Below are 25,315 nucleotides of genomic sequence, written 5' to 3'. Positions count from 1 at the left end.
CTAATTTGGGGGCCAACAAACACACCTTCCTCTATCTTTGCCCATGTAATACAAGGTAATTGATTTGAGAGGTACACAAATCCTCTCACACTTTTATCCATTGCCTTAAGAAATTGCTTCATTAAGCTTAGTCTGATGTGAAGTGGAGGAAGAAGCACATCTTCACTAGTTACCAGTTTCTTACACAAAAAATCTTTTTCTCTCAGTTTTTATTTTTGTAGCTGCCATATTTTTTTCATGTAATGGGAATTTCTGTCTCGATTACCCCCTTGCATATGAAACATCCATATATGGTGTAGCCTTGCTGCTTGTCTAATATTATGGCTATGATTTTGACGTTACCACATTTTTTCCATTCATATTCATTGTATTTCAGACATGCGAGCATGTATTCCAAAATTTTATCTGGCTCTTTAGCCCTATTGGCATAAGCAACTGGGACAGAAGGAATCACATTCCCATTGTGGAGCAGAATTGCTTTTATACTAGTTTTGGAGGCATCTGTAAAGAGTTTCTATTCCTGTGCACTGGAAGGAAAGTTCTGTTTCTATTCCTGTAAAAAGTTACATTTATATATCATTTTAGAATATGATGCTCTTTTAACCTAGATCCTAGCAGTTCAGCCTTTTCAGCCTTTTTTTTTCTTTCTTTTTCTTCCCCCAAATCATCGACTAGATGATTAAGGTATGCCTGAGTTAAGAAACATGGGTCTTGATCACTTATATTGCATCACTTCTTTCAGGAGAAGATGTCAAATCCTGACCAACATTTTCTTCTTCGCTATCTGTGTTCAAAACATTAGGCGGTCTTGGAAGGCACTGGATCGCTGGCAGAGGGGTGGCACTGATCTGATTGCAGAAAGCAAATTTGGGTAAACTATGTGTCTGACTTCCTTCTTGTAAAGCCTAAAACATTTGTGAGAACAAAGAAAGAATCTGTTACATGATCTTGTTGCTGTCTCCAAGACATGGGTGCTGCAAACAACATGGAATTTTTACCCTTCCAACAACTTGTTAGTTATGTATAACAACTAGCACAAAACATATGTGGTGCCCATCCTTGTCCTGGTCTCCAAGTTCCATTCTGAAGTAATACATGTTGGGCAAATTTTTTTCCTATGCATTTCAAATGTGTACCCCCTGCAGACATAACAGAAAGAGTCTGGATTATCCTGGCACATTTCTTCCTAGGAAGAAAACAATTGTATGAATGTGATATGGTAAAAATAAACACTAAGTTATTTTTAAGTACAAAAGATGAGGGGATTTTTCATTTGTGCCAAGAAGGAAAAAAACATACTTGATATGACAGAGGACTCTGTAAACTAATAATTGCTTCTCCAAAACTGGAAGCTGTCTGGTTCTGCTGTAGTATGTCAATGATTTTTTTTCTAGAAAAAGGGAAAGGTTCCTTTCAGCAAGTTTTGTCAATGCCAACCAGATTAATAGATGCATTTCTGTAGATAGAGAAATACGTATTCACATGAGAGATAAAACATTTTAATTGATGTATCACAAACTCAATTCTCAACCCCTAACAATGATTTGTGCATTACAAAATGTGGCAGAGATTCAGAAACAGTGATCCCAACTGCAGGTTCATGATAACGGCAAAGACATAACCTAAAAGCAGCTAACTCATACTTTTGCAATTAAATTACAATTGCTAAATCACTATGTCAGCAATGTTAAACGTATAATTTCTTGTTGTGACATTAACACTGAATAAGGCTAAAATTAGCCTAACAAGACAATACTGTGCTGAGATAGATGCCATTGTTTGGATATTAAAGTGAGCAGAAGTTGATGTTGCCAACTAATTTTAGTAAATTTAACCTTGTTTAGAAACAATATTATTTCTGAAAGTTAAATTATATATATTTTCATGTAACTAAAAAACTGTGTCTGACGGGGAAGTCCTGATTTCAGTTTTAAATTCTTCATGCAAAAATGCTTTACGAACACTTATTTCCAATTTGAAAATTTTCGTTTGTAGAACAGTGAAACCCAGCAACTGACCAACACAGGTACAATTAATTCCTATGGAAAGTATAACACACTGTAGAAGAAGAAGCATATAGGGACAGAGAACAACATGTCATTGTGTTTCCACTGTGGGTATCCTGGACACGTTATATCCCATTGCAGAGGAGGAAGGCAATTTTTGACAACTGCCACACTGTCAGACATTCCATTAATGCCAGTCAACTCCAGATGATTATAGTTGATCTGTGAGACTAAGCCCATTGCTGTACATTGGATGGGGTTGCTACCCAAATCTGTCAAAGTCTTTCCTTGTCCCATACAGAGGTGTCAGCTGCTCTCCTAGCTGCCAAATTCAGGAGAACTAAGCAAAGTGACCCTCTGTGGAGGTGTGACTGACAGACATGCAAATCCTCCATGGACAACAGTCACCAAGATGTCAGAAAATCTCATTGATATCATCAACAGCCAACCTGTCTGGGTGCTTATTGACTCAGCAGCTTCCTTCTCTGTAATGTCAGAAGCTTATTGTCATCTGCTGAAGAAGGGTATATTTATAATATGAAAGTGATTGTGCAGAAAGCCACACATGGGAAATACATTCAGATAACAGAAATATGAATAATAGCAGAACACATCCCCTCATATTTGTCATTTGAACAAAATGTAATAATTTTGTTATTCTTGGATGGGACTTCTTGCAAGCTTCACATGCAGTCATAGACTGTGGAAGATCAGAGCTACAGACTAATAGAGCTATTACAATGAGTACACTTAACAAAGATTGCTCTGGGCAGTTTTTGTTATTGAAGATGTTGTTTTTCCACCATCACTGTTATGAGTTCCGGTCATCAGTTGAGATGCTCATTTAAACTGTGAAGCTTGAGTTAGTTGCAATAATCTGTTGAGAATCACAAAAGAAATCTACATCCCCATGACAATCATAAGCACTGTAGGTGGTCAAGGAGAACTTTGTGTCACTAATTGTCACAATTAGCCGCAACTCACCTCTAAAGGTATGTGCATAGGAACAGTCGAACCAGTCAAGAAAGCACAGATTAGTACCAACAACGAAGAATCATGCTTCTCTATCCCTGTGGACAATGCATTGGAGGAAGCTACTTTTGAGCTACCAGTGGGATCTGATCTGATACAGGAATAATGCTGGCAAGAGATAGCCATTTTGCAACAGTTTTCATATACTTTCAGATCTGGAGTGGAGAAAAGATAGACCAAGGAGCCAATGGTAAAACATGCATCATCCACCAAGGTGAATAACACATAGTTCAGGAGGAACTGGAGAAGATACTGTAGGATGACGTTATTGAATCTTCTGAAAGTTCTTTCTCCAGCGGTCCTTGTGAAAAACATTAGGCACAAGACATTACTACATCAAGTATTGATGAGTGAACAAAATCCTGAAGAAAAATGTCTATCCATTGCCATGCACTGAGGCCACCTTAGATTGCTTGAAAGAAGGAAAGTATTTCTCAGCTATGGACATGAAGAGAGGCTGCTAGCAAATCAAGGTTGACAAGACTGAGTGGGAAATGACTAGCTTCATAACTCCTGACATTGTATGGTGGACAATCTGTTTGGCATCTTAAATAGATAACTTGTCTCTGTGACATTGAAGTTGTGTGTGTGTGTGTGTGTGTGTGTGTGTGTGTGTGTGTGTAGGGTCATCTAATCTGCACTACAACTTTGTTGAAATGTGTTCAGACTTCAGGCATCCTCCTGAGTCCACAATTAAAAAAAAGTTCCTCTTTCCCATCCAAGAAATATCAGTCTGCAGCATTATTTCATGAATGCCAGTGGAGTCTCTCCTGATACAGAAAAATTAGAGTAGTTGCAAACTCCTCAGCAAATACACAAGGTAAGACATTTTCTTGGAATATGCTCACACTACTGGTGATTTATAAAGGACTTATGTGCTAAGGCTTGTCCTTTGCAAGAATTACTGCAATGAGACATCAAATTTTCCTGGAACTTGGTGCAAAAAAGATTTTTTATTGTCTTTAAGGAGGTGCTGATGTCATCTCCATTGTTAGCCATCGTGGGATAATTAAAGTCTGAGTGCAATTCAGGAAGGTGCCTCCAGAGAACTCTTCAAGTCCAAGATGAACTACTCTGCAGCTGAGAAAGTGTGCTTTGAGCCATCAACAAGTTCTGGCCATATTTATTTGGCAAACCTTTCACCACTGTCATGGGCCACAATTCTCTATGCTGCCTGACTAACCTGAAGGCTCAGTGGGGTGAACTGGTGAGATGGGCACTGAGGATTCAGGAATACAATGTCATAGTGGTATACAAAAGTGGACATAAATGCAAAGATGAATGAAGGAAAGATCATATGAGATGAACTATAATCTTAGGGGACAAAAAGGGTTGCTCAGCATCCTAATTATCCTGAAGTTTCCTCACAATGCTCCAACATCTGAACACCAGGAATTCATGAAGGCTCTGGACAGAATCATATGCAGGCATCACTGACCAGTCCATTAAATACTGTATGAGCCACTTTAAGGGATGCCAATGATGGATACAGATAGCCATACCGTAGGTGCAACCACAAAGGAGGGGTATCTGTTGAGAGGCCAGACAAACGTGTGGTTCCTGAAGAGGGGCAGCAGCCTTTTCAGTAGTTGCAGGGGCAACAGTCTGGATGATTGACTGATCTGGCCTTGTAACACTAACCAAAACGGCCTTGCTGTGCTGGTACTGCGAACGGATGTAAGCAAGGGGAAACTACGGCCGTAATTTTTCCCGAGGGCATGCAGCTTTACTGTATGAATAAATGATGATGTCGTCCCCTTTGGTAAAATATTCCGGAGGTAAAATAGTCCCCCATTCGGATCTCCGGGTGGGGACTACTCAGGAGGATGTCATTATCAGGAGAAAGAAAACTGGCATTCTACGGATCGGAGCGTGTAATGTCAGATCCCTTAATCGGGCAGGTAGGTTAGAAAATTTAAAAAGGGAAATGGACAGCTTAAAGTTGGATATAGTGGGAATTAGTGAAGTTCGGTGGCAGGAGGAACAAGACTTTTGGTCAGGTGAATACAGGGTTATAAATGCAAAATCAAATAGGGGTAATGCAGGAATAGGTTTCATAATGAATAAAAAAAATAGGAATGCGGGTAAGCTACTACAAACAGCACAGCGAAGGCATTGTTGTGGCCAAGATAGACACGAAGCCAACTACCTCTGCAGATGACGAAGAAATTGAAGAAATGTATGATGAAATAAAAGAAATTATTCAGATAGTGAAGGGAGACGAAAATTTAATAGTCATGGGTGACTGGAATTCGGTAGTAGGAAAAGGGAGAGAAGGAAACATAGTAGGTGAATATGAATTGGGGGTAAGAAATGAAAGAGGAAGCCACCTGGTAGAATTTTGCGCAGAGCATAACTTAATCATAGCTAACACTTGGTTCAAGAATCATCAAAGAAGGTTGTATACATGGAAGAACCCTGGAGATACTAAAAGGTATCAGATAGATTATATAACGGTAAGACAGAGATTTAGGAACCAGGTTTTAAATTGTAAGACATTTCCAGGGGCAGATGTGGACTCTGACCACAATCTATTGGCTATGAACTGTAGATTAAAACTGAGGAAGCTGTAAAAAGGTGGGAATTTAAGGAGATGGGACCTGGATAAACTGACTAAACCAGATGTTGTACAGAGTTTCAGGGAGAACAAAAGGGAACAATTGACAAGAATGGGGGAAAGAAATACAGTAGAAGAAGAATGGGTAGCTTTGAGGGATGAAGTAGGGAAGGCAGCAGAGGATCAAGTAGGTAAAAAGATGAGGGGAAGCAGAAATATTGAATTTAATTGACTAAAGGAGAAAATATAAAAATGCAGTAAATGAAGCAGGCAAAATGGAATACAAACGTCTCAAAAATGAGATCGACAGGAAGTGCAAAATGGCTAAGCAGAGGACAAATGTAAGGATATAGAGGCTTATCTCACTAGAGGTAAGATAGATACTGCCTACAGGAAAATTAAAGAGACCTTTGGAGAAAAGAGAACCACTTGTATGAATATTAAGAGCTCAGATGGAAACGCAGTTCTAAGCAAAGAAGGGAAAGCAGAAAAGTGGAAAGAGTATATAGAGGGTCTATACAAGGGCAATGTACTTGAGGACAATATTATGGAAATGGAAGAGGATGTAGATGAAGATGAAATGGGAAATATGATACTGTGTGAAGAGTTTGACAGAGCACTGAAAGACCTGAGTCGAAACAAGGCCCCGGGAGTAGACAACATTCCATTAGAACTACTGACGGCCTTGGGAGAGCCAGTCCTGACAAAATTCTACCATCTGGTGAGCAAAATGCATGAGACAGGCGAAATACCCTCTGACTTCAAGAAGAATATAATAATTCCAATCCCAAAGAAAGCAGGCGTTGACAGATGTGAAAATTACCGAACTATCAGTTTAATAAGTCACAGCTACAAAATACTAATGCGAATTCTTTACAGACGAATGGAAAAACTGGTAGAAGCTGACCTTGGGGAAGATCAGTTTGGATTCCGTAGAAATACGGGGACACGTGAGGCAATACTAACCCTACGACTTATTTTAGAAGCTAGCTTAAGGAAAGGCAAACCTATGTTTCTAGCATTTGTAGACTTAGAGAAAGCTTTTGACAATGTTGACTGGAATACTGTCTTTCAAATTCTGAAGTTGGCAGGGGTAAAATAGAGGGAGCGAAAGGCTATTTACAATTTATACAGAAACCAGATGGCAGTTATAAGAGTCGAGGGGCATGAAAGGGAAGCAGTGGTTGGGAAGGGAGTGAGACAGGGTTGTAGCCTCTTCCCGATGTTATTCAATCTGTATATTGAGCAAGCAGTAAAGGAAACAAAAGAAAAATTCGGAGTAGGTATTAAAATCCATGGAGAGAAATAAAAACTTTGAGGTTCGCCGATGACATTGTAATTCTGTCAGAGACAGCAAAGGACTTGCAAGAGCAGTTGAACGGAATGGACAGTGTCTTGAAAGGAGGATATAAGATGAAAATCAACAAAAGCAAAATGAGAGTAATGTAATGTAGTCGAATTAAGTCGGGTGATGCTGAGAGAATTAGATTAGGAAATGAGACACTTAAAGCAGTAAAGGAGTTTTGCAATTTGGGGAGCAAAATAACTGATGATGGTCGAAGTAGAGAGGATATAAAACGTAGACTGGCAGTGGCAAGGAAAGCGTTTCTGAAGAAGAGAAATTTGTTAACATCGGGTATAGATTTAAGTGTCAGGAGGTAATTTCTGAAAGTATATGTCTGGAGTGTAGCCGTGTATGGAAGTGAAACATGGATGATAAATAGTTTGGACAAGAAGAGAATAGAAGCTTTCGAAATGTGGTGCTACAGAAGAATGCTGCAGATTAGATGGGTAGAGCACATAATGAATGAGGAGGTGCTGAATAGGATTGGGGAGAAGAGGAGTTTGTGGCACAACTTGACTAGAAGAAGGGATCGGTTGGTAGGACATGTTCTGAGGCATCAAGGGATCACAAATTTAGTATTGGAGCGCAGCGTGGAGGGTAAAAATCATAGAGGGAGACCAAGAGGTGAATACACTAAGCAGATTCAGAAGGTTGTAGGTTGCAGTAGGTACTGGGAGATGAAGAAGCTTGCGCAGGATAGAGTAGCGTGGAGAGCTGCATCAAACCAGTCTCAGGACTGAAGACCACAACATAACAACAACAAATGATGGAAACACAAGGCAATTACATCCAGGGCATTTCATACCATGCCTGCCTGCAGTAATTCCACCAAATTGGAATTGACCCTTTTGGGAGGTTCACAAAGTCGACACGTGGAAATCGATGGATAGTAGTCTTCACTGACTTGTCACCCACTATATTGCCACACAAGTTACACTGGTTGCCAAAGTCCAGAAAATTGTAAAGTTTCTTGTAGAAGACATTTGGAAGCATGCTGCAGCCTATGAGATGATCTCTGATCGTGGAAAAGATTTCCAGTTGAGATTTGCATCAGAGGTAATTTCTTTTGTGACTTCATCCACATGATGACAACTGCCTACCACCCACAGATGAAAGACCGCACAGTGTGCTTTAGTAAGTCATTGAGAAATATGCTTTTGATGTACGCTGATGTTGAACAGAGAGTTTGGGATAAGTTATTGCCCATTGTGGCATTTATGTACAAGGCAGCAAAGCAGGACACTACAGGCTTCACTTCGCCCTTTCTACTCTGCAGTCATGAGGCAAAAATGACAAATGCAACAAGCGAAAATGAGTAAATTACTCTTACTGTCATTCTCTTTATATTGCTCAGAATATGAAATTAAAACAATTTAAATTGCCCTATTAAAAAAAATCTGAAATAATTAACTGTTTTTGTTTCTGTGTAAGAGCAGTGAGCTCTACCAGTCTCTCCACAGGTATACAAAGCATCAAATGCTTTATCATCACCTGACACTCTACCAGTATCCTGCCTCAAAATGTTAATAGCCTCCATAGCTTCTCTAGTGCTTGACACTACTGGTTCTTGGTCATCACCTTCATCATCCTCTCCACCAATCAACTCTCTCTTCCCTTCTTCAGAATGCTTGGTACTGATGCTATCTACTGTTGGCACCTCTGGAGTGATGACTGAAGCATAAACACCAGTATACTCTTAAAACATAAACAATATGCCTATCACAGAAAAATCTGTAGACTCAGACAAATCATCTTCTTGTGGTTCTTGTGCATTTTCTGTGAACTTAAATCCTGCTTTCATGAGGCAGTTAGAAATAGTTAAAGAAATCACAGCCATGCTTTGGCTGCACAATGCATAGCATCCAGAAGTATGCCACAATTGTGCATAAATACAGCCTTCTGGACAAGCAGTTTTATATATTTCAATTTGAATGAATGGATAATTCCCAGATCTAACAGATGAAGCTGACTTGTACAATTAAGAGGCAGAAACACTAACTTAACTCAACTGTAGATTGTAAGGGTGTGCTGTCATCTGTCAAGTAATGGCATTATTTTCCTATTTTTTGCCCACATTTTAGCATCCAGTGCATGCATGGTGAATGAGGAGATGGAATTGGTCATTCATCCACTGCTGTTGGATTCAAAATTAGTGGGTAGAGTTCTCACATTTTTAAGATATCTTCACTTTTTAAATTTGCCAATTACCAAAGGAGGTAATTTTTCTGACACATCAACATTGGCTGTAAGTAAAATGGTTATATCCTGATTGCTCAGTTTCCCACCATGGCATTTCTCACCTTTAAAACATAAGGTCTTACTTGGTAATACATTATCAGTTTCATCATCATTAAAAATATTTTTTGGATCATAATTTTTAAAAATATCTTGCAGTCCATTTTTCCATTGACTTATGCTTTCACCACACAGTTGGTTGTAAACAATGTTATGATGAGTCTTAAATCAGTTGATCCAACGACTCGATGCTGTGAATTTGGTGAACCTAATTTTTGCTGCAATCTGAAGCAATCAAGTGGGATTCCCGATGTTCTCATCCTAACAAACCACTCTGAATGAGTTTATCCAAACACTCAAGTGCTGATGGCCAATTCAAGTTACTACAGAAATTGACTTTTACACTAGTGTTTGTTTCCTTATTATTATCAGTATGGTACTGTTTTTTTGGGATTATTGTCAGGATTACAGTTCCTTTGTTGCATTCAAAGAAGTTGTCATGATATGGAGAAAGTAGAATGTAAATTTTGCTGACTGCTGTTAGTGAAGTTTAATCTGAGTGCACATTTTGCCTCAGAATTCTTAATTAAAAATGCAGTAATCATTTTTATTTTTGAGTGACAAGAAGACTTCTTGCCTAGTTCTTTTGGTGACATGTTGGCATGATGCAGAATATCTTCTGGTGACTGCCTTCTGTTTTCAGTTGTGGCAACATAAACAATCTGACAGTAATAACTCTAGTAGCAATCTTCATTCTTCTCATTGTGTTGTGTTACAACAGCCTTAATTTAATTTTGCAATCATTTACACAAACAAACACAGCTTTTGAAGATACCTGTTTCTATGATGGGCTTTCACAAATCATTGTTACTTCTGCAGGAAATACATTAATCCATACTACGTGTGCAGTCTTAGGTTAGTATGACCTAATGTCAGATGTAAACATTCCTCTTCGAGGTGCTCCATAACATGGTGAAAGTTTCTGCTTTTTTATCATCAAGGATGTCTCTGAGTTGAGTGATGTGTGTTTGTGTGTGTTAGCACTCAGCCACTGCCTTCAGGATAATCACAAAGACAGTGGCTGAGTGCTGACACACAGGTTTCCCTCTTCATTCCAATCATGTCCAATGGTATAAACAAAACATGGAAGCAAAAGTCTTTCTTGAAACCACATTAAAAATATATTTGTGTTATAATATGAGACTATTGATAATCATTAAAAATTATGGTAAATAATACTTGTAACACAATTTTGGTTAAAACATTAAAGTTGACAGTCTTCATAAACAGGGAACAATAAGCACAAAATCTACAGCCTGTTGCTGAGAAGATCACTCAGTTCAGGGATGCCCTGGGTGAGAAATAGGGCAAAAATTGTTGTGGTGTCACAGAGCATCTTGAGGAGGAATGTTTATATCTGACATCAGGTGGTACCAACCTAAGATGTGTGCCTACTACAGGTTAGTGTATTTCACATGGAATTAACAATGATACATGAAAGACCATTATAGAGACAGCCATCTTCAAAGGTGGTGTTTATTTGTACAAACAATGTGAAATTAAATTAAAGCTGTTGTAATACAAGACCATGAGTAGAAGGAATGTTGCTACTAGTCACTATCATCATATTGTGATTGTCATTAAGCTAGTGCCTTAGCATACTTTCCCACTCTTCCAAACACTGGGAACCTATAATACAGGCAGCTGTGACACAATAAGCTGTCAATGAAAATCTTGCTTACCCCATTAATGCTACATTACATTATCAGTAACTTCACGTATAGCCTGTGTTTTGTGCTTTGTTTCAAGGCTGACTTTGAGCAGGAATACAATGTACTTCTTGCAGAAATCTGTATGAAAATCAATGTTAAAGTTTGTGAAAACATCTAATAAAATTTAAAATGTTGTAACCCAGAATTGATAATGATGGGAAATCATTGTATTGAGAGAATGAGACTTCCGTTGGGACTGACACAAAGGAACATAAAAAGTGAGAGCATGTAAAAAGCAGGAATGTAAAAACAGGGTTTTACTGTGGATACCCATTGTTTCATAGAAAATCCAGTGTGGTGACGTAGACATTAACCTAGCAATGAGAGATAAACAGCAGCTCTGGAAAAAACAGCTTTTCTGATAATTTCACTATTTTAATCTTATCATGAATGGACATCAATAGCTTTCAGCAGTTCACTTATAGTTAATTACAATTCTAACAATAGAAACTCCAGCTTGGAATACTGACAATATAAGATAAAGGGTAGATTGCTACTCACCATAAAGATGACACATTGAGCTACAGACAGACTCAACGAAAAGACTGTTACACATTTACCTTTCAGCTAAAGCCTTCTTGAGAAATGTAAACATACACATATTCATTCACACAGGCAGGTACACCTCATGTACACATGACTGCCATCTCCAATCCCAGGTGTCGGAGATGGCGGTCATGTGTGGGTGAGGTGTGCTTGCTTTTGTGAATGAATGTATGTGTGTGTTTCCTTTTCTGAAGAAGGCTTTGGCCAAAAGTGAAATGTATGGCAGTCTTTTTGTTGTACCTGTCTGCAATTCAAGCTGTCATCTTTATCATGAATTGCAATCTATCCTTTTCATTATATTGTTAATTGCAATTCTGTTTTTGACAGCTACATCACTTAAATAGTTCCATTTTCCTGAAGAGTCTCCTTCATTGTAAGATATATGGGACAAAGGATAAATGAATGAATGAAGCAAATAAATTTATAGTAGTGTTGTTATAAACAATATTTACTGTAAATAAGGCACCTTTCATGTATAATAACTGTTTACATATTGGCTGGTGGCTTTTGTCTTGGGATGTTTGACGGACATTTGTTTAATGATTTTTCTGGTGTTTTGCCAGCAGAAGTGACTGGTGTTGTCAAATATTCACCCTCAATTAGTGATGAAAGTAATTAGGAACGTGGAAAATTACCTGCAATTATATTTACACCTGCCTACAAATGACAATATTTATCTACTGGTGATGGTGACAGATCTGCGTTTCACTCCTTTTCACATATTTGGGTTAGATTAGATTAGATTAGATTTACTTTCATTCCAATTGATCCGTAGTGAGGAGGTCCTCCAGGATGTGGAACATGTCAGAAAAACAACAATACATGACAAATATTTAAACTAAAACAAATAAGCTAATGTACCACAGGTCCCAAGTGGAATGATCGTCATTTTTTAATGAACACTAAGAGTCATTTTACAAATACTATTGCACTGAATTTAAAATAAAAAAGTTTTATATTTATTTATAAGGTAAGAAACATGTAATACAACTACTGTAATACTTATTTACAATGAACACATTACTGCACTGAAATGGTGCAGAAGTTAGATTATACTTACACACACACACACACACACACACACACACACACACAAATTTTCAGTGAACACATTACTGCACTGAAATTGTGCAGAAGTTATGTTGTACTTATATACAAATCAGTTGGTTTTCCTCAGAAATTCATCAATGGAGTAGAAGGAGTTGGCCACCAATAAATCCTTTAGGCTTCTCTTAAACTGAATTTCATTGGTTGTTAAGCTTTTTATGGCTGCTGGCAAGTTATTGAAAATGTGTGTTCCTGAATAATGCACACCTTTTTGTACAAGACTAAGTGACTTTAAATCCTTGTGAAGATTATTCTTATTTCTAGTATTGATTCCATGAATTGAGCTGTTGGTTTGAAAAAGTGATATATTTTTAATGACAAATTTCATTAAGGAATAAATATATTGGGAAGCTGTAGTTAGTATCCCTAGTTCCCTAAACAGGCTTCTGCAGGATGTTCTTGAGTTCACACCACATATAATTCTTACTGCACGTTTTTGTGCCCGGAAAACTTTAGCTTGGCTTGATGAATTACCCCAGAAAATAATCCCATATGACATTATGGAATGAAAGTAAGCATAGTATGCCAGCTTTTTCATTTTTATATCCCCTATGTCTGACAAAATTCGCATTGCAAACAGAGATTTGTTAAGACGCTTCAGCAGTTCTGTGGTGTGCTCCTCCCAGTTGAATTTATTATCAAGCTGTAATCCCAAGAATTTAACACCGTCCACTTCTTCTATCTTCTTGTCATCATATGTTAGACATATACTCTTGGGACACCCCTTACAAGTTCTGAACTGCATGTAGTGTGTTTTTTCAAAGTTTAGTGACAAAGAATTGGCTAGGAACCAGTGATTAATGTCTACAAATATTTTATTGGCTGATCTTTCTAAGACTACACTTGATTTGCTATTTATTGCAATGTTTGTATCATCAGCAAACAAAACAAACTTGGCATCTGGTAATGTTACTGATGAAAGGTCATTGATATACACAAGAAAAAGTAAGGGCCCCAAAATGGAACCTTGTGGGACCCCACATGTAATTAGTTCCCAGTTGGATGATGCCTGATAGCTTGATACATGTCTCTTTCCTAATAACACCCTTTGTTTCCTGCCAGAGATATAAGATTTGAACCATTTTGCAGCATTTCCTGTTACACTATAATATTCTAGTTTACTTAAAAGGATATTGTGATTTACACAGTCAAATGCCTTTGACAGATCACAAAATATACCAGTTGCCTGCAATTTTTTGTCTAATGAATTAAGTACATTTTCACTGTAAGTGTAGATAGCCTTCTCAATATCAGAACCTTTTAGAAATCCAAACTGTGACTTTGACAGTATGTTATTTGAGATAAGATGGTTATAAAGACGACTGTACATTACTTTTTCGAAAATTTTTGAGAATGCTGGCAACAGTGAAATTGGACGGAAATTTGATGCTATTTCTTTATCTCCCTTCTTAAACAGTGGCTTAACTTCAGCATATTTCAGCCATTCGGGAAATATTCCACTGATAAACGACTGGTTACACAGATAGCTTAATATGTTACTTAGCTCAGAATCACATTCTTTAATTAACTTTGTTGATATTTCATCATACCCACTAGATGTTTTTGATTTTAAAGATTTTATGATGGACATTATTTCTGTTGGGGTAGTGAGGGTCAAATTCATATTATGGAAGTTACTTGAAATGTCTGGTCTAAGGTAATCCATAGCAGCATCTACCGAACCTGACAACCCCATCTTTTCAGTAACAGTTATAAAATGTTTGTTAAAAAGTTCTGCAACACTATACACATCTGTCACCAATGCATCATTTACTCTTAATGCTATTTGTTCCTCTTCATGTCTGGTTCTACCGGTCTCCTCCTTCACTATATCCCATATTGTCTTTATTTTGTTATCTGATATGACTATCTTTTCCTTGTAATATATTTGCTTTGACATCCGTATTACAGTCTTTAATATTTTGCAGTATTTCTTATAATGTGCTATAGCATCAACATTGGAAATGTTTCGGATTGACAGATACAGTTTTCTTTTTGTTTTACAAGATACCCCTATTCCTCGAGTAATCCATGGCTTCTTTGTAGACTTTGCTCTAACCTTGGTAAGTTTTGGGGGAAAGCAGTGTTCAAATAAGGTAAGCACTTAATAAGGATGAAATAATGTTTACTGCTGAAAATCAATTGTATCAAAGTTTAGAGACTGTTCAACAAGAATGTCTGGTTTTTGTAAAGAACTTTAAAAGTATTTTCAACATTTGGGGGTGTTACATTTCTATAGTTAATACTGAATTTCTACACAGAAGAGGACAGAACAAAGATATAACCCACTCAATAAAGTACATGCAGTATCTTCCATTGGCATTTGTACTGTACTATTGGTTTAATTTCTCATGCCTCATAGTCATCTGTCATACTATTAAAGCTTCATTTGCAGTTTTCATGTACTTCAGTGTACTAGTTCAAGTTATTGAACCACAACAAAAAACTGATGTACATGACTTGTCAATTTAGATTCAGATTCATGGTTCCTGTTCTAGTAGTATAAATTCTGTCCTTTACCAGGGCTGGAGTAAACTGTTACTATAGTCTCATTCAGTAAACCGTTAAATTCATTCAAAGGTAGAATGCAGTGCAGTTAATTGCTATGCACCCCCATTTCATATATTTTATCTGTTTGCATAATGTCTATGGTATAGGTGTTTACTGGAGGAAATAGGAAACAAGTAGAAGCAAATTTATTTATGCTTTGTTAGTCACTGCATTGTCTTCTTTGTATATGGTGGTGTACTTTATAATCACTAACTGAAACAAAACTAGTTTTCTAAAACAGACCTCCAGCAATGATGACAACACATCTGTTGTTCAGCATCATCCATCTGCATATTTGCATAACTGTCAATTGCAGAGTAGTACATGAAAATCAGATTAAGCATGTAACTGAAAAAAATAGCTTTTTGTAACTATTGTACATTTGTCATATAGCTCTGTTACTGGGAAGTGTTAAATATCAGGCTTCAGCATATGAGGAGAGTCTTCTCAATGTTTTGATTCACTGTAATACTATATATGAATGCTGCGTATAGAGGAAGTCCACCCACATAGATGATTACTTCAATATCTCTGCCACAACTATTTGGCACCAAAGTGAATAGTGTTGAAGGCACTGGTCCAAGAAACTTGCCAAGTGAGGTAAATATTTTACAAAATACATTGTATAAAAGTAGATATGTTATGAATACATGAGACTTCAATAATTCTAGCCTTGTGAAGCCATGGTGACAGAGGACTGTAGGAATTATTTATTACATGTTAGAATGAAAACTATGTTTGCAGAAAATTGGAAACAAAACTGTATTTTTTTTAAACTGTAGGTAAACAGTGGATATATTGCAGAGATAACAATTTCTGATTAAAAATTTTAATGTCAGTTCACATCTTTAAGTGTTAGTGAAAAGTAAGTTTCAGGAATAAAACAGAATATATGAAATAAAACCCATGTGAAATGATAGAAAAACAAGGACTGAAGAAAGAGAAATTAAATAGTGCAATATGGGATGTGACTTACAAGGAATTTGAGTGTAGTAATCAAGTAAAATTATGATAAAAGGAATTACTGAATGCTACCAACAAATAAATAAATCAGTATGAAAATGTTAAGAGAAATTTGTCACTTGCTCCCATTAATGCTTTGTACATAGTGAAACAGTCTTGATTCTATGCAATTTAGGCTTCCTTTTGTAAACTTTAAAGACTATTTCACATCTGCTAGCTCCTCTTATTGTAGAAAGAACAACAGTCAGTACTTGCATAAGAGAATTTCCATGAAAGTTTTCCGAATGTTATTGATCAGACTATGTGACATTAAAGTGTATTAATGATATGAGATATAAATCATAAATAAGAGGAACTGGAAAGAAAAGCACATTGGAAAAAAAAATGAAAGAATCATCACATTAACTTTCATGAAGAATATTCTGTAGTTTTCCACCAAATGTTGAAGCATTTATGTGATTTTGTTTCTATAAAGCATAACAGAACTTCTTTGGAGAATACAACTTACAAATCAGTTAATCATGTAAAATTGATAAGAAAGATTCTTTTATGAGGACTGGTACGATAAAACAAGGTTATGAAAATTTACAGAGCCATAATAAAGGAATAATGAATAACAATAAATCAACATTCATTTGGTGAAATACTTGTGTCATCTTCAAAATTACTGCCCATGTTCAACTGAACTGACATCTTAATGCAGTTGTAAATGCTCAAATAACTATGAAGAAATAGACAGTGGAATTATAAAATTGTCTTCTCTTGTTTCTAGGTCACTGAAAAACTGGTGGAGAAAACGGTCAGCCAGGAAAGGTGTTGTTCAATTAACATCTCCCTGGGTAAGGGATTATACACTTGTACCTTTTGATTCACTTACACTCTTCAGGGAGTATTTGGAAATGGGTAAGGTTCCTAAAATTCCTAAATAAAATAAATCACCAAAAAAATCAATTTTTGACATAAAAGTTCTGCTCACCAAGCGGTGGCAGGAGAACACACGTACAGGGTGTTACAAAAAGGTACGGCCAGACTTTCAGGAAACATTCCTCACACACAAAGAAAGAAAATATGTTATATGGACATGTGTCCGGAAACGCTTACTTTCCATGTTAGAGCTCATTTTATTACTTCTCTTCAAATCACATTAATCATGGAATGGAAACACACAGCAACAGAATGTACCAGTGTGACTTCAAACACTTTGTTACAGGAAATGTTCAAAATGTCCTCCGTTAGTGAGGATACATGCATCCACCCTCCATCGCCAGACTTTCAGGAAACATTCCTCACACACAAAGAAAGAAAATATGTTATATGGACATGTGTCCGGAAACGTTTACTTTCCATGTTAGAGCTCATTTTATTACTTCTCTTCAAATCACATTAATCATGGAATGGAAACACACAGCAACAGAATGTACCAGTGTGACTTCAAACACTTTGTTACAGGAAATGTTCAAAATGTCCTCCGTTAGTGAGGATACACGCATCCACCCTCCATCGCATGGAATCCCTGATGCGCTGATGCAGCCCTGGCGAATGGCATATTGTATCACAGCCTTCCACAATATGAGCACTAAGAGTCTCTACATTTGGTACCGAGGTTGCATAGACAAGAGCTTTCAAATGCCCCCATAAGTGAAAGTCAAGAGGGTTGAGGTCAGGAGAGCGTGGAGGCCATGGAATTGGTCCGCTTCTACCAATCCATCGGTCACCGAATCTGTTGTTGAAAAGCGTACGAACGCTTTGACTGAAATGTGCAGGAGCTCCATCGTGCATGAACCACATGTTGTGTCATACTCGTAAAGGCACATGTTCTTGCAGCACAGATAGAGTATGCCGTATGAAATCATGATAAAGTGCTCCATTAAGCATAGGTGGAAGAACATGGGGCCCAATCAAGACATCACCAACAATGCCTGCCCAAACGTTCACAGAAAATCTGTGTTGATGATGTGATTGCACAGTTGCATGCAGATTCTCCTCAGCCCACACATGTTGATTGTGAAAATTTACAATTTGATCTCATTGGAATGAAGCCTCATCCGTAAAGAGAACATTTGCACTGAACTGAGGATTGACACATTGTTGGATGAACCATTCGCAGAAGTGTACCCATGGAGGCCAATCAGCTGCTGATAGTGCCTGCACACGCTGTACATGGTACGGAAACAACTGGTTCTCCCGTAGCACTCTCCATACAGTGACATGGTCAATGTTACCTTGTACAGCAGCAACTTCTCTGGCACTGACATTAGGGTTATCATCAACTGCACGAAGAATTGCCTCTTCCATTGCAGGTGTCCTCATTGTTCTAGGTCTTCCCCAGTCGCAAGCCATAGGCTGGAATGTTCCGTGCTCCCTAAGATGCTGATCAATTGCTTCAAACGTCTTCCTGTTGGGACACCTTCGTTCTGGAAATCTGTCTCGATACAAACGTACTGCGCCACGGCTATTGCCCTGTGCTAATCCATACATCAAATGGGCATCTGCCAACTCCGGATTTGTAAACGTTGCACTGACTGCAAAACCGCGTCCATGATGAACACTAACCTGTTGATGCTACGTACTGATGTGCTTGATGCTAGTACTGTAGAGCAATGAGTCACATGTCAACACAAGCACCGAAGTCAACATTACCTTCCTTCAATTGGGCCAACTGGCAGTGAATCGAGGAAGTACAGTACATACTGATGAAACTAAAATGAGCTCTAACATGGAAATTAAGCGTTTCCGGACACATGTCAACATAACATCTTTTCTTTATTTGTGTGTGAGGAATGTTTCCTGAAAGTTTGGCCGTACCTTTTTGTAACACCCTGTATATATTAAAAAAAGTGTTTTACACATGCAAGCTTTTGGAGACAGTGGCTTTTCTTTTGACTTAAGGGTTGAAGGGCAAGGAAGAGGGATGAAAGAAAATGACTGTAGAGGTTCAGGAAAAGGGATAGAGTTCGAAAAAGTCACCCAAAACCGCAGGCCAGGGAAAGCTTACTAGATGGAATGAGACAAATAGACTGATTGTTGGGGACTGCACTGGATTGAATTTGAAAATCTGAAAGCTTGAAGATGGAAGACAGGGTAATATACAAGACAGAGTTTACTGCTGAAATATTGTGCACACGTTAATAGGAGTGAAAAGCTAAACGCATTTTGGGAGGGGAATGGTGAAAAACAGACAAGTCAGAAAATGAAAGATGTAGAAAGCTAAAGTGGAGTGAAGGAAGTAGTAGCTAGTGTGGAGAACAGCTGAGATGGAAGAAATTAATGTAAATTAAGGCCATGTGGTTGGTGAGAACTAAAGACATGTTGTAACATTCGTTCCAACCTACTGGTGTTTGGGGGAAGAATCCAGATGGCACCTGTGGTGAAACGGGTGTCGAGATCACAATTGTCATGTTGTAGAGCATGCTTTCCAACAGGATATTATGTCCATTCATCTTAACTGATAACGTGGTGGTAGTCATGTTGATGTAAAAGGCCGCTCAGTGTTTACATAAACAGCTGGTATATGAGATGTGTTGTTTCACAGGTGGCTCTCCCTTTGATAGTATATATTTTGCCAGTTACAGGGCTGGTATACGTGGTGGTAGGAGGGTGCATGGGGCAAGTCTTGCAGTGGGGACTGCCACAGGGTATGAGCCATAGGGTATGAAGGTGGGTGCAGAAGGAGCATAGGGTCTGACAAGGATATTGCGGAGATTGAGAAGACAATAAAAAGCTATTCTGGGTGTGGTGGGCAAAATCTCAGACAGGATGGACCTCATTTTAGAGCAAGGCCTTAGGAAGTCATAGCCTTGTCAAAGTAGCTGATTAATACATTTAAGACCAAGATAATACTGAGTGATAAGGGGCGTGCTCTGAAGTTGTTTTTTGGAGGCATCAGCAGTACCAGGATTGGATGTGATGGCCCGGGAAATCTGTTTTTGAACTAAGTTGGTGAGGTAATTACATCCAGTGAAGGTTGAGGTGAAAATGGTGGTATATTGCTGTGAAGAGTCTGCATCCGAGCAGTTTGCCTTGAATGCTAAGGCTGTGTAGGAGGGAATGTTTGACATGGATAGGATGGCAACTGCGAAAATGTAATTACTGTTGCTTGTTAGTAGGTTTAATGTGGACAGATGTATGTAGCTGGCCTTCAGTGAAGATGAGATCAACATCAAGGAATGTGTCATGGGTTTCAAAAGAGGATCATGTGAAATTTGATTGGGGGAATGTATTGCTGGACTATTTCACCTTCAAGGGGCCCTCCCGATCTCTGCAATATCCTATGCTCCTGCATTCATCTCCCTACCCTATGACTTCCTATCCCTGTGACTATCCTTACTGCAAGACTTGCCCTATTTACCTTGGACTATTTCACCTTCGAGGGGCAGACGTACAAACAGATCAGGGGTACGGCCATGGGAACCAGGATGGCTCCCGCCAACCTTTCCATGGTTTGCGTGAAGGGGTCTTTTCTGGAATCCATAAGTCTTCAGCCATTGGCTTGTTTTATGTACATTGACCTCTTTGCCATATGAACTCATATGAGGCTAACCTGTTAAAATTCCTGGAATCTCTAAATACATTCTCCCAGTTAAATTTCATATGGTCCTACTCTGAATCTCATGTCACTTTCCTTGATGTTGATTTCATTCTCACTGAAGGCTAGCTACACACTTCTGTCCATATTAAACCTACTAACAAACTCCAGAATTTTCGTTTTGACAGTTGCCATCCTTTCCATGACAAAAATTCCCATTCATATAGCCTTGTCATTCAAGGCAAACTGTTTGTTCAGATGCAAACTCTTCACTGCAATACACCACCATTCTCATCTCAATATTTAATTAATGTAACTACCTCACCAACTTATTTCTAAAACAGATTCCTAGGCCATTGCATCCTATCCTGGTACCACTGATGCCTTCAAAAAACAACTTCAGAGCACACCACTTGTCACTCAGTATTATCTTGGTCTTAAATGTATTAATCAGCTACTTCGACAAGGCCATGACTTCCTAAAGTCTTGCTCTGAAATGAGATCCATTCCATCTGAGATTTTGCCCACAACACCTAGAATAGCTTTCCATTGCCTTCTCAATCTCTGCAATATCCTTGTCAGACCTTATGCTCCTTCTGCTCTCACTTCCATACCCAATGTCTCATACCCTGTGACAGTCCCCACTGCAAGGCTTGCCCTATGTACCCCCCTACCACCACTTTTACCAGCTCTGTATTGGGCAAAACATATACTATCAAAGGGAGAGCTACCTGTGAAATGATACATTTTATATACCAGCTGTAATGTAAACACTATCTGGCCTTTTATGTCAGTATGACTACTCCCAAGTTATCAGTTAGGATGAATGGGTATAGGCAGAGTATCTATACTGGCAACACACAATATCCTGTTCAGAGATGCTCTACAACATGACAGTCATGACCTTGGTGCCTGTTTCACCACACATACCACTTCAATTCTTCCCTCAGACACCAGTTTCTCAGAACTCGTAGGTTGGAAAGAGCATTACCACATATCCACAGTTCTCGCCACCCACCTGGCTTAAATTTACAGTAATTTCTTCTATCTCGGCATTTCTCCACAGTAACTACTCCTTTCTTCTCTCTGTTTTAGTTTTCTACAGCTTTCATTTTCTGGCACGTTTATTGTTTGCTGTCCCCCTCCCATCTCTATCAAATACAATGCACTTAGCTTTTCACCCTTATTAACTTGTGTGCAATATTTTAGCAGTAATGTGTGTCTTGCATATCACCCTGTCTCCGACCTTTAAACTCTCAGGTTTTCAAATCTCATCCAGTGAAGTCCCCAACAATCAGTCTTGTCCCATCCAGTAAGTCTCCCCTGACCCAGGATCTGGGTGACTTTTCTGAATGCTAAGCCTTTTTCTAAATCTCTCCAGTCCTTTTTCCTTCATCTCTCTTCATTCACCTTCAACCTTCTGCCAGAAGAAAGAGCCACTGGCTCCAAAAGCTTTCATACGTAAAACCCTTTTTTTAATATGTGTGTTCTCCTAAATAAAATACATAACATGCCACTTGTTGTCTTCAGTATCTTCACTCTAACAGTCTTTGATTTTATGCCTTTTTTAATCACTCTAATATACTTTTTAATTTTTATTCTATGTTTTCTCTGGTCACTCTAATACAAGGTTTTTTTTTTAATTTTTTTTATCTCTGTTGCTCTATTTATTTATCTTAATGTATGTTCTATCCATTTCAGTGATTCAGTATGGATTTGTGACATTATTTGTGGCAGCATTTCCTCTAGCTCCACTCTTTGCTCTTCTAAATAACATTGCAGAAATTAGAATTGATGCAATGAAACTGACTACTCAGTTGCGACGCCCACTTCCGAGAAGAGTGAAAGATATTGAACCATGGTATGGAATTCTGTCAGCAATAACAAGTGTTGCTGTTGCAGTAAATGTAAGCAGCGACTTTATAACAACAATTATGGAAATTAATTATTTGTTTTTGATTGGTGTTCTCATCATCTGAGTAAGAATTTAATTATTCATTTACATGTCACTCATTATTGATACAATTTATGAGTAGTTTACTTGAGCAAGGTTGAGAAATTAGCATAAAGATTAATTACTTCTGCCCTTGAATACTGTACAGTAGATACCCAACTAAAGCAACAAACTTTGACCCCCAGATTTTCTAAGATTTAGATTCTGTGATATAACAGCAATAATGGTTATCCGATACACATTGTACTATATTAACTTTCAAAAATTTTCCGGTAGTGTAAGGATACAGACCATTTCATAACATAAGGCCAGGGCAGTTTTATTTATTAAAAGCAAAGCATTAAACAATGGAATCTCCAGGTTGGAATATCAACAATATTAGGAAAAGGAAAGATAGCTACTGACCATAAGGTGACCTGTTGAGTTGTAGACAGGCACAATGAGAAGAGTATTACACATTGTAGCTTTCAACCAAAGCTTTCTTCGGCAAAGAAAACACACACACACATTCACACAAGCAAGCAGACCTCATGCACACATGACCGTTCTGACCAGTGGTGAATGAGATGTTCTTGCTTTTATGAATGTGTATGTGTTTTCTTTGCTGAAGAAGGCTTTGGCCAAAAGCTATAATGTGTAACAGTTTTTTTATTGTGCCTGTTTACAACTCAGTGGGTCACCTTTACAGTAAGCAGCAATCTTTCCTTTTCCTAACACCAATAATTTTTACTGAAAGGCAGATACTGAAACAAAAACCATTCTAACAGTGCTGGAAATTCAAATTTATAGATCCAAATGCATCACCATCCATCCATCCAGTCCAGCACCCTATATCCAACCAATGCCAGGTTGGGCCTACTGTGGTGTGTCTCCTGTTTTGTGGAGAAGCAGCCCCATGTATTGGGTATTATTACAGTGATGTTGCTGCTTCCAAATGCATTTAAAAGCTACTGCCAGCTTCCTCCTGAGGAGAAATTGGTATACCCCTTTTGTCTACATCTAGTGTATATCATGTGGTCAAATGTGACATTGAGAACCAGCCAGGTAATTACGTAAGATGATGTGGAAAATGCCTAAAAAATACATCCAGGCTGGCTGACACACTAGTGCCTATGGGTACCTGTCAGCAGATTCAATCTGGGGCCTCTGCTGGTTCCTTGCCTGTGATAGGTGGTCCTCAGTAGCTCACCATTGAATATCTGTTGTCTGGTTGCTGGCTGTAATCTAGTTTTGTACTAAATTTTGTAATTAAACAGGCACGGTAAGACCTGAAACATAAATCAGTTACCACTGGTCACACACATGCATACAAAATAATGGCACCCACTAGGGTGATCTCAATGACAACCTTGTAACATGAACAGTTGACACAAACAAATGACCAGTCACAAAATAGTGGAACTAATGGTGCCCAACAAAGGCAGAAACAATTACAATTTTGCAAGATAAACAACTAAAACACACAGATGGGCAAGTACTAAATAATAAAGTTACTCAACTTCATGTGGAGTTACCCAGTACTCATGTGTAAATGCAACCAGGGCACAGAGACAATATAGTGATGGCTGTTCAGACCTACAACCATTGCTGTATCTGCTGATTTCCTTCAGGCAACACTAATACTGTGCAACAAAAGCGCTCTTGCATGCAAAAGGGAAGCTCCTTTCCAAATTACAGCTTTCCAAACAATGGCTCTCAACTACAACTAGGCCGCACTATCATTCCAGATGTGGCCGAGTCATTTTCCGGCACATACACAGGCTGTTCCCAGCACAGGGTCCCACTCGCCACCTTCCTTGTGCCACTGCTGACTCCAGACTCCCATTGCTGCCTATCACACACCACTTTGTGGACCACATTTGCACCACAAGCCTCTCTGGCAAAGAGATTCTACACAACCAGCAATTCTACCAGAGTGCACAAAGTTGAAAAATACCAAAAATTTGCAAAAGATTTCGATGCAGAAATAAATGAAGAGTACAGGAGTGGGATTAAAATTGAGTGTGAATGGATATCAGTATTTGCTGATAAGATTGCTGTTTTCAGTGAAAGTGAACAAGAAATGCAAGACCTCTTCAGTGGAGTGAACAGTCTGATGAGCAGGCACTGTGGCTCTGAGAGTAACCCTAAGAAGACAAAAATAATGAGGAGTAGTAGCAGTGAGATTAGAAATAAATTTTATATTGAAATTGGTGATAATGAAGTAAATAAAGTTAAGGAATTTTGCTACCTTAGAAGTAAAATAAAACATGACTAACAAAGCAAGGAGGACATAAAAAATAGGCTAGCACAGGTGAAGTGGGCATTCATAGCTAAAATAAGTTCATTAGTATCAAACACGTAGGGTGTGGACAGCTGGGAATGTATGTCTTACAGGAAGCTTGCAAGGTATAAGTCTCTGCAGTTGCACTATCCTCTGTGCCCTCAGTGGCTCAGATGGATAGAGCATCTGCCATGTAAGCAGGAGATCCCAGGTTCGAGTGCCGGTCAAGGCACACATTTTCACCTGTCCCCATGAAGGTATATCAACAACACCTGCTGGCAGCTGAGGGTTGCGATTAATTATAATTTCTTTCTAGAGAAGCTGCATGGTCATCATTGGTATCTGTTCTTTCGGAACAGTTATTACCTCCATATAGTTAAAGTCTACCCAACTATTGACCTACTTCTGTGCGAATGTGCACACTTTGCCCGAACTCTTACGGGAATCATAACCTTAGTTG

General features: G+C 38.4%; 1 protein-coding gene across 1 annotated transcript in view; it reads left to right on the top strand.

Annotated features, from left to right (window-relative positions):
* Window positions 1–25,315, top strand: part of LOC124545680 (anoctamin-5-like) — a 349,333-nt gene that overhangs the window by 273,580 nt on the left and 50,438 nt on the right. Inside the window, exons 14-15 of the mRNA XM_047124626.1 lie at window positions 16,886–17,016; window positions 22,340–22,545. Of these exons, the coding sequence (XP_046980582.1) occupies window positions 16,886–17,016; window positions 22,340–22,545 (337 nt within the window). The remainder of the gene's footprint in view (window positions 1–16,885; window positions 17,017–22,339; window positions 22,546–25,315) is intronic.

This window comes from Schistocerca americana, chromosome 8, assembly GCF_021461395.2.
Source record: "Schistocerca americana isolate TAMUIC-IGC-003095 chromosome 8, iqSchAmer2.1, whole genome shotgun sequence".
In the NCBI taxonomy this organism is placed as follows: domain Eukaryota; kingdom Metazoa; phylum Arthropoda; class Insecta; order Orthoptera; family Acrididae; genus Schistocerca; species Schistocerca americana.
This window is presented reverse-complemented; position numbering and strand designations above follow the sequence as displayed.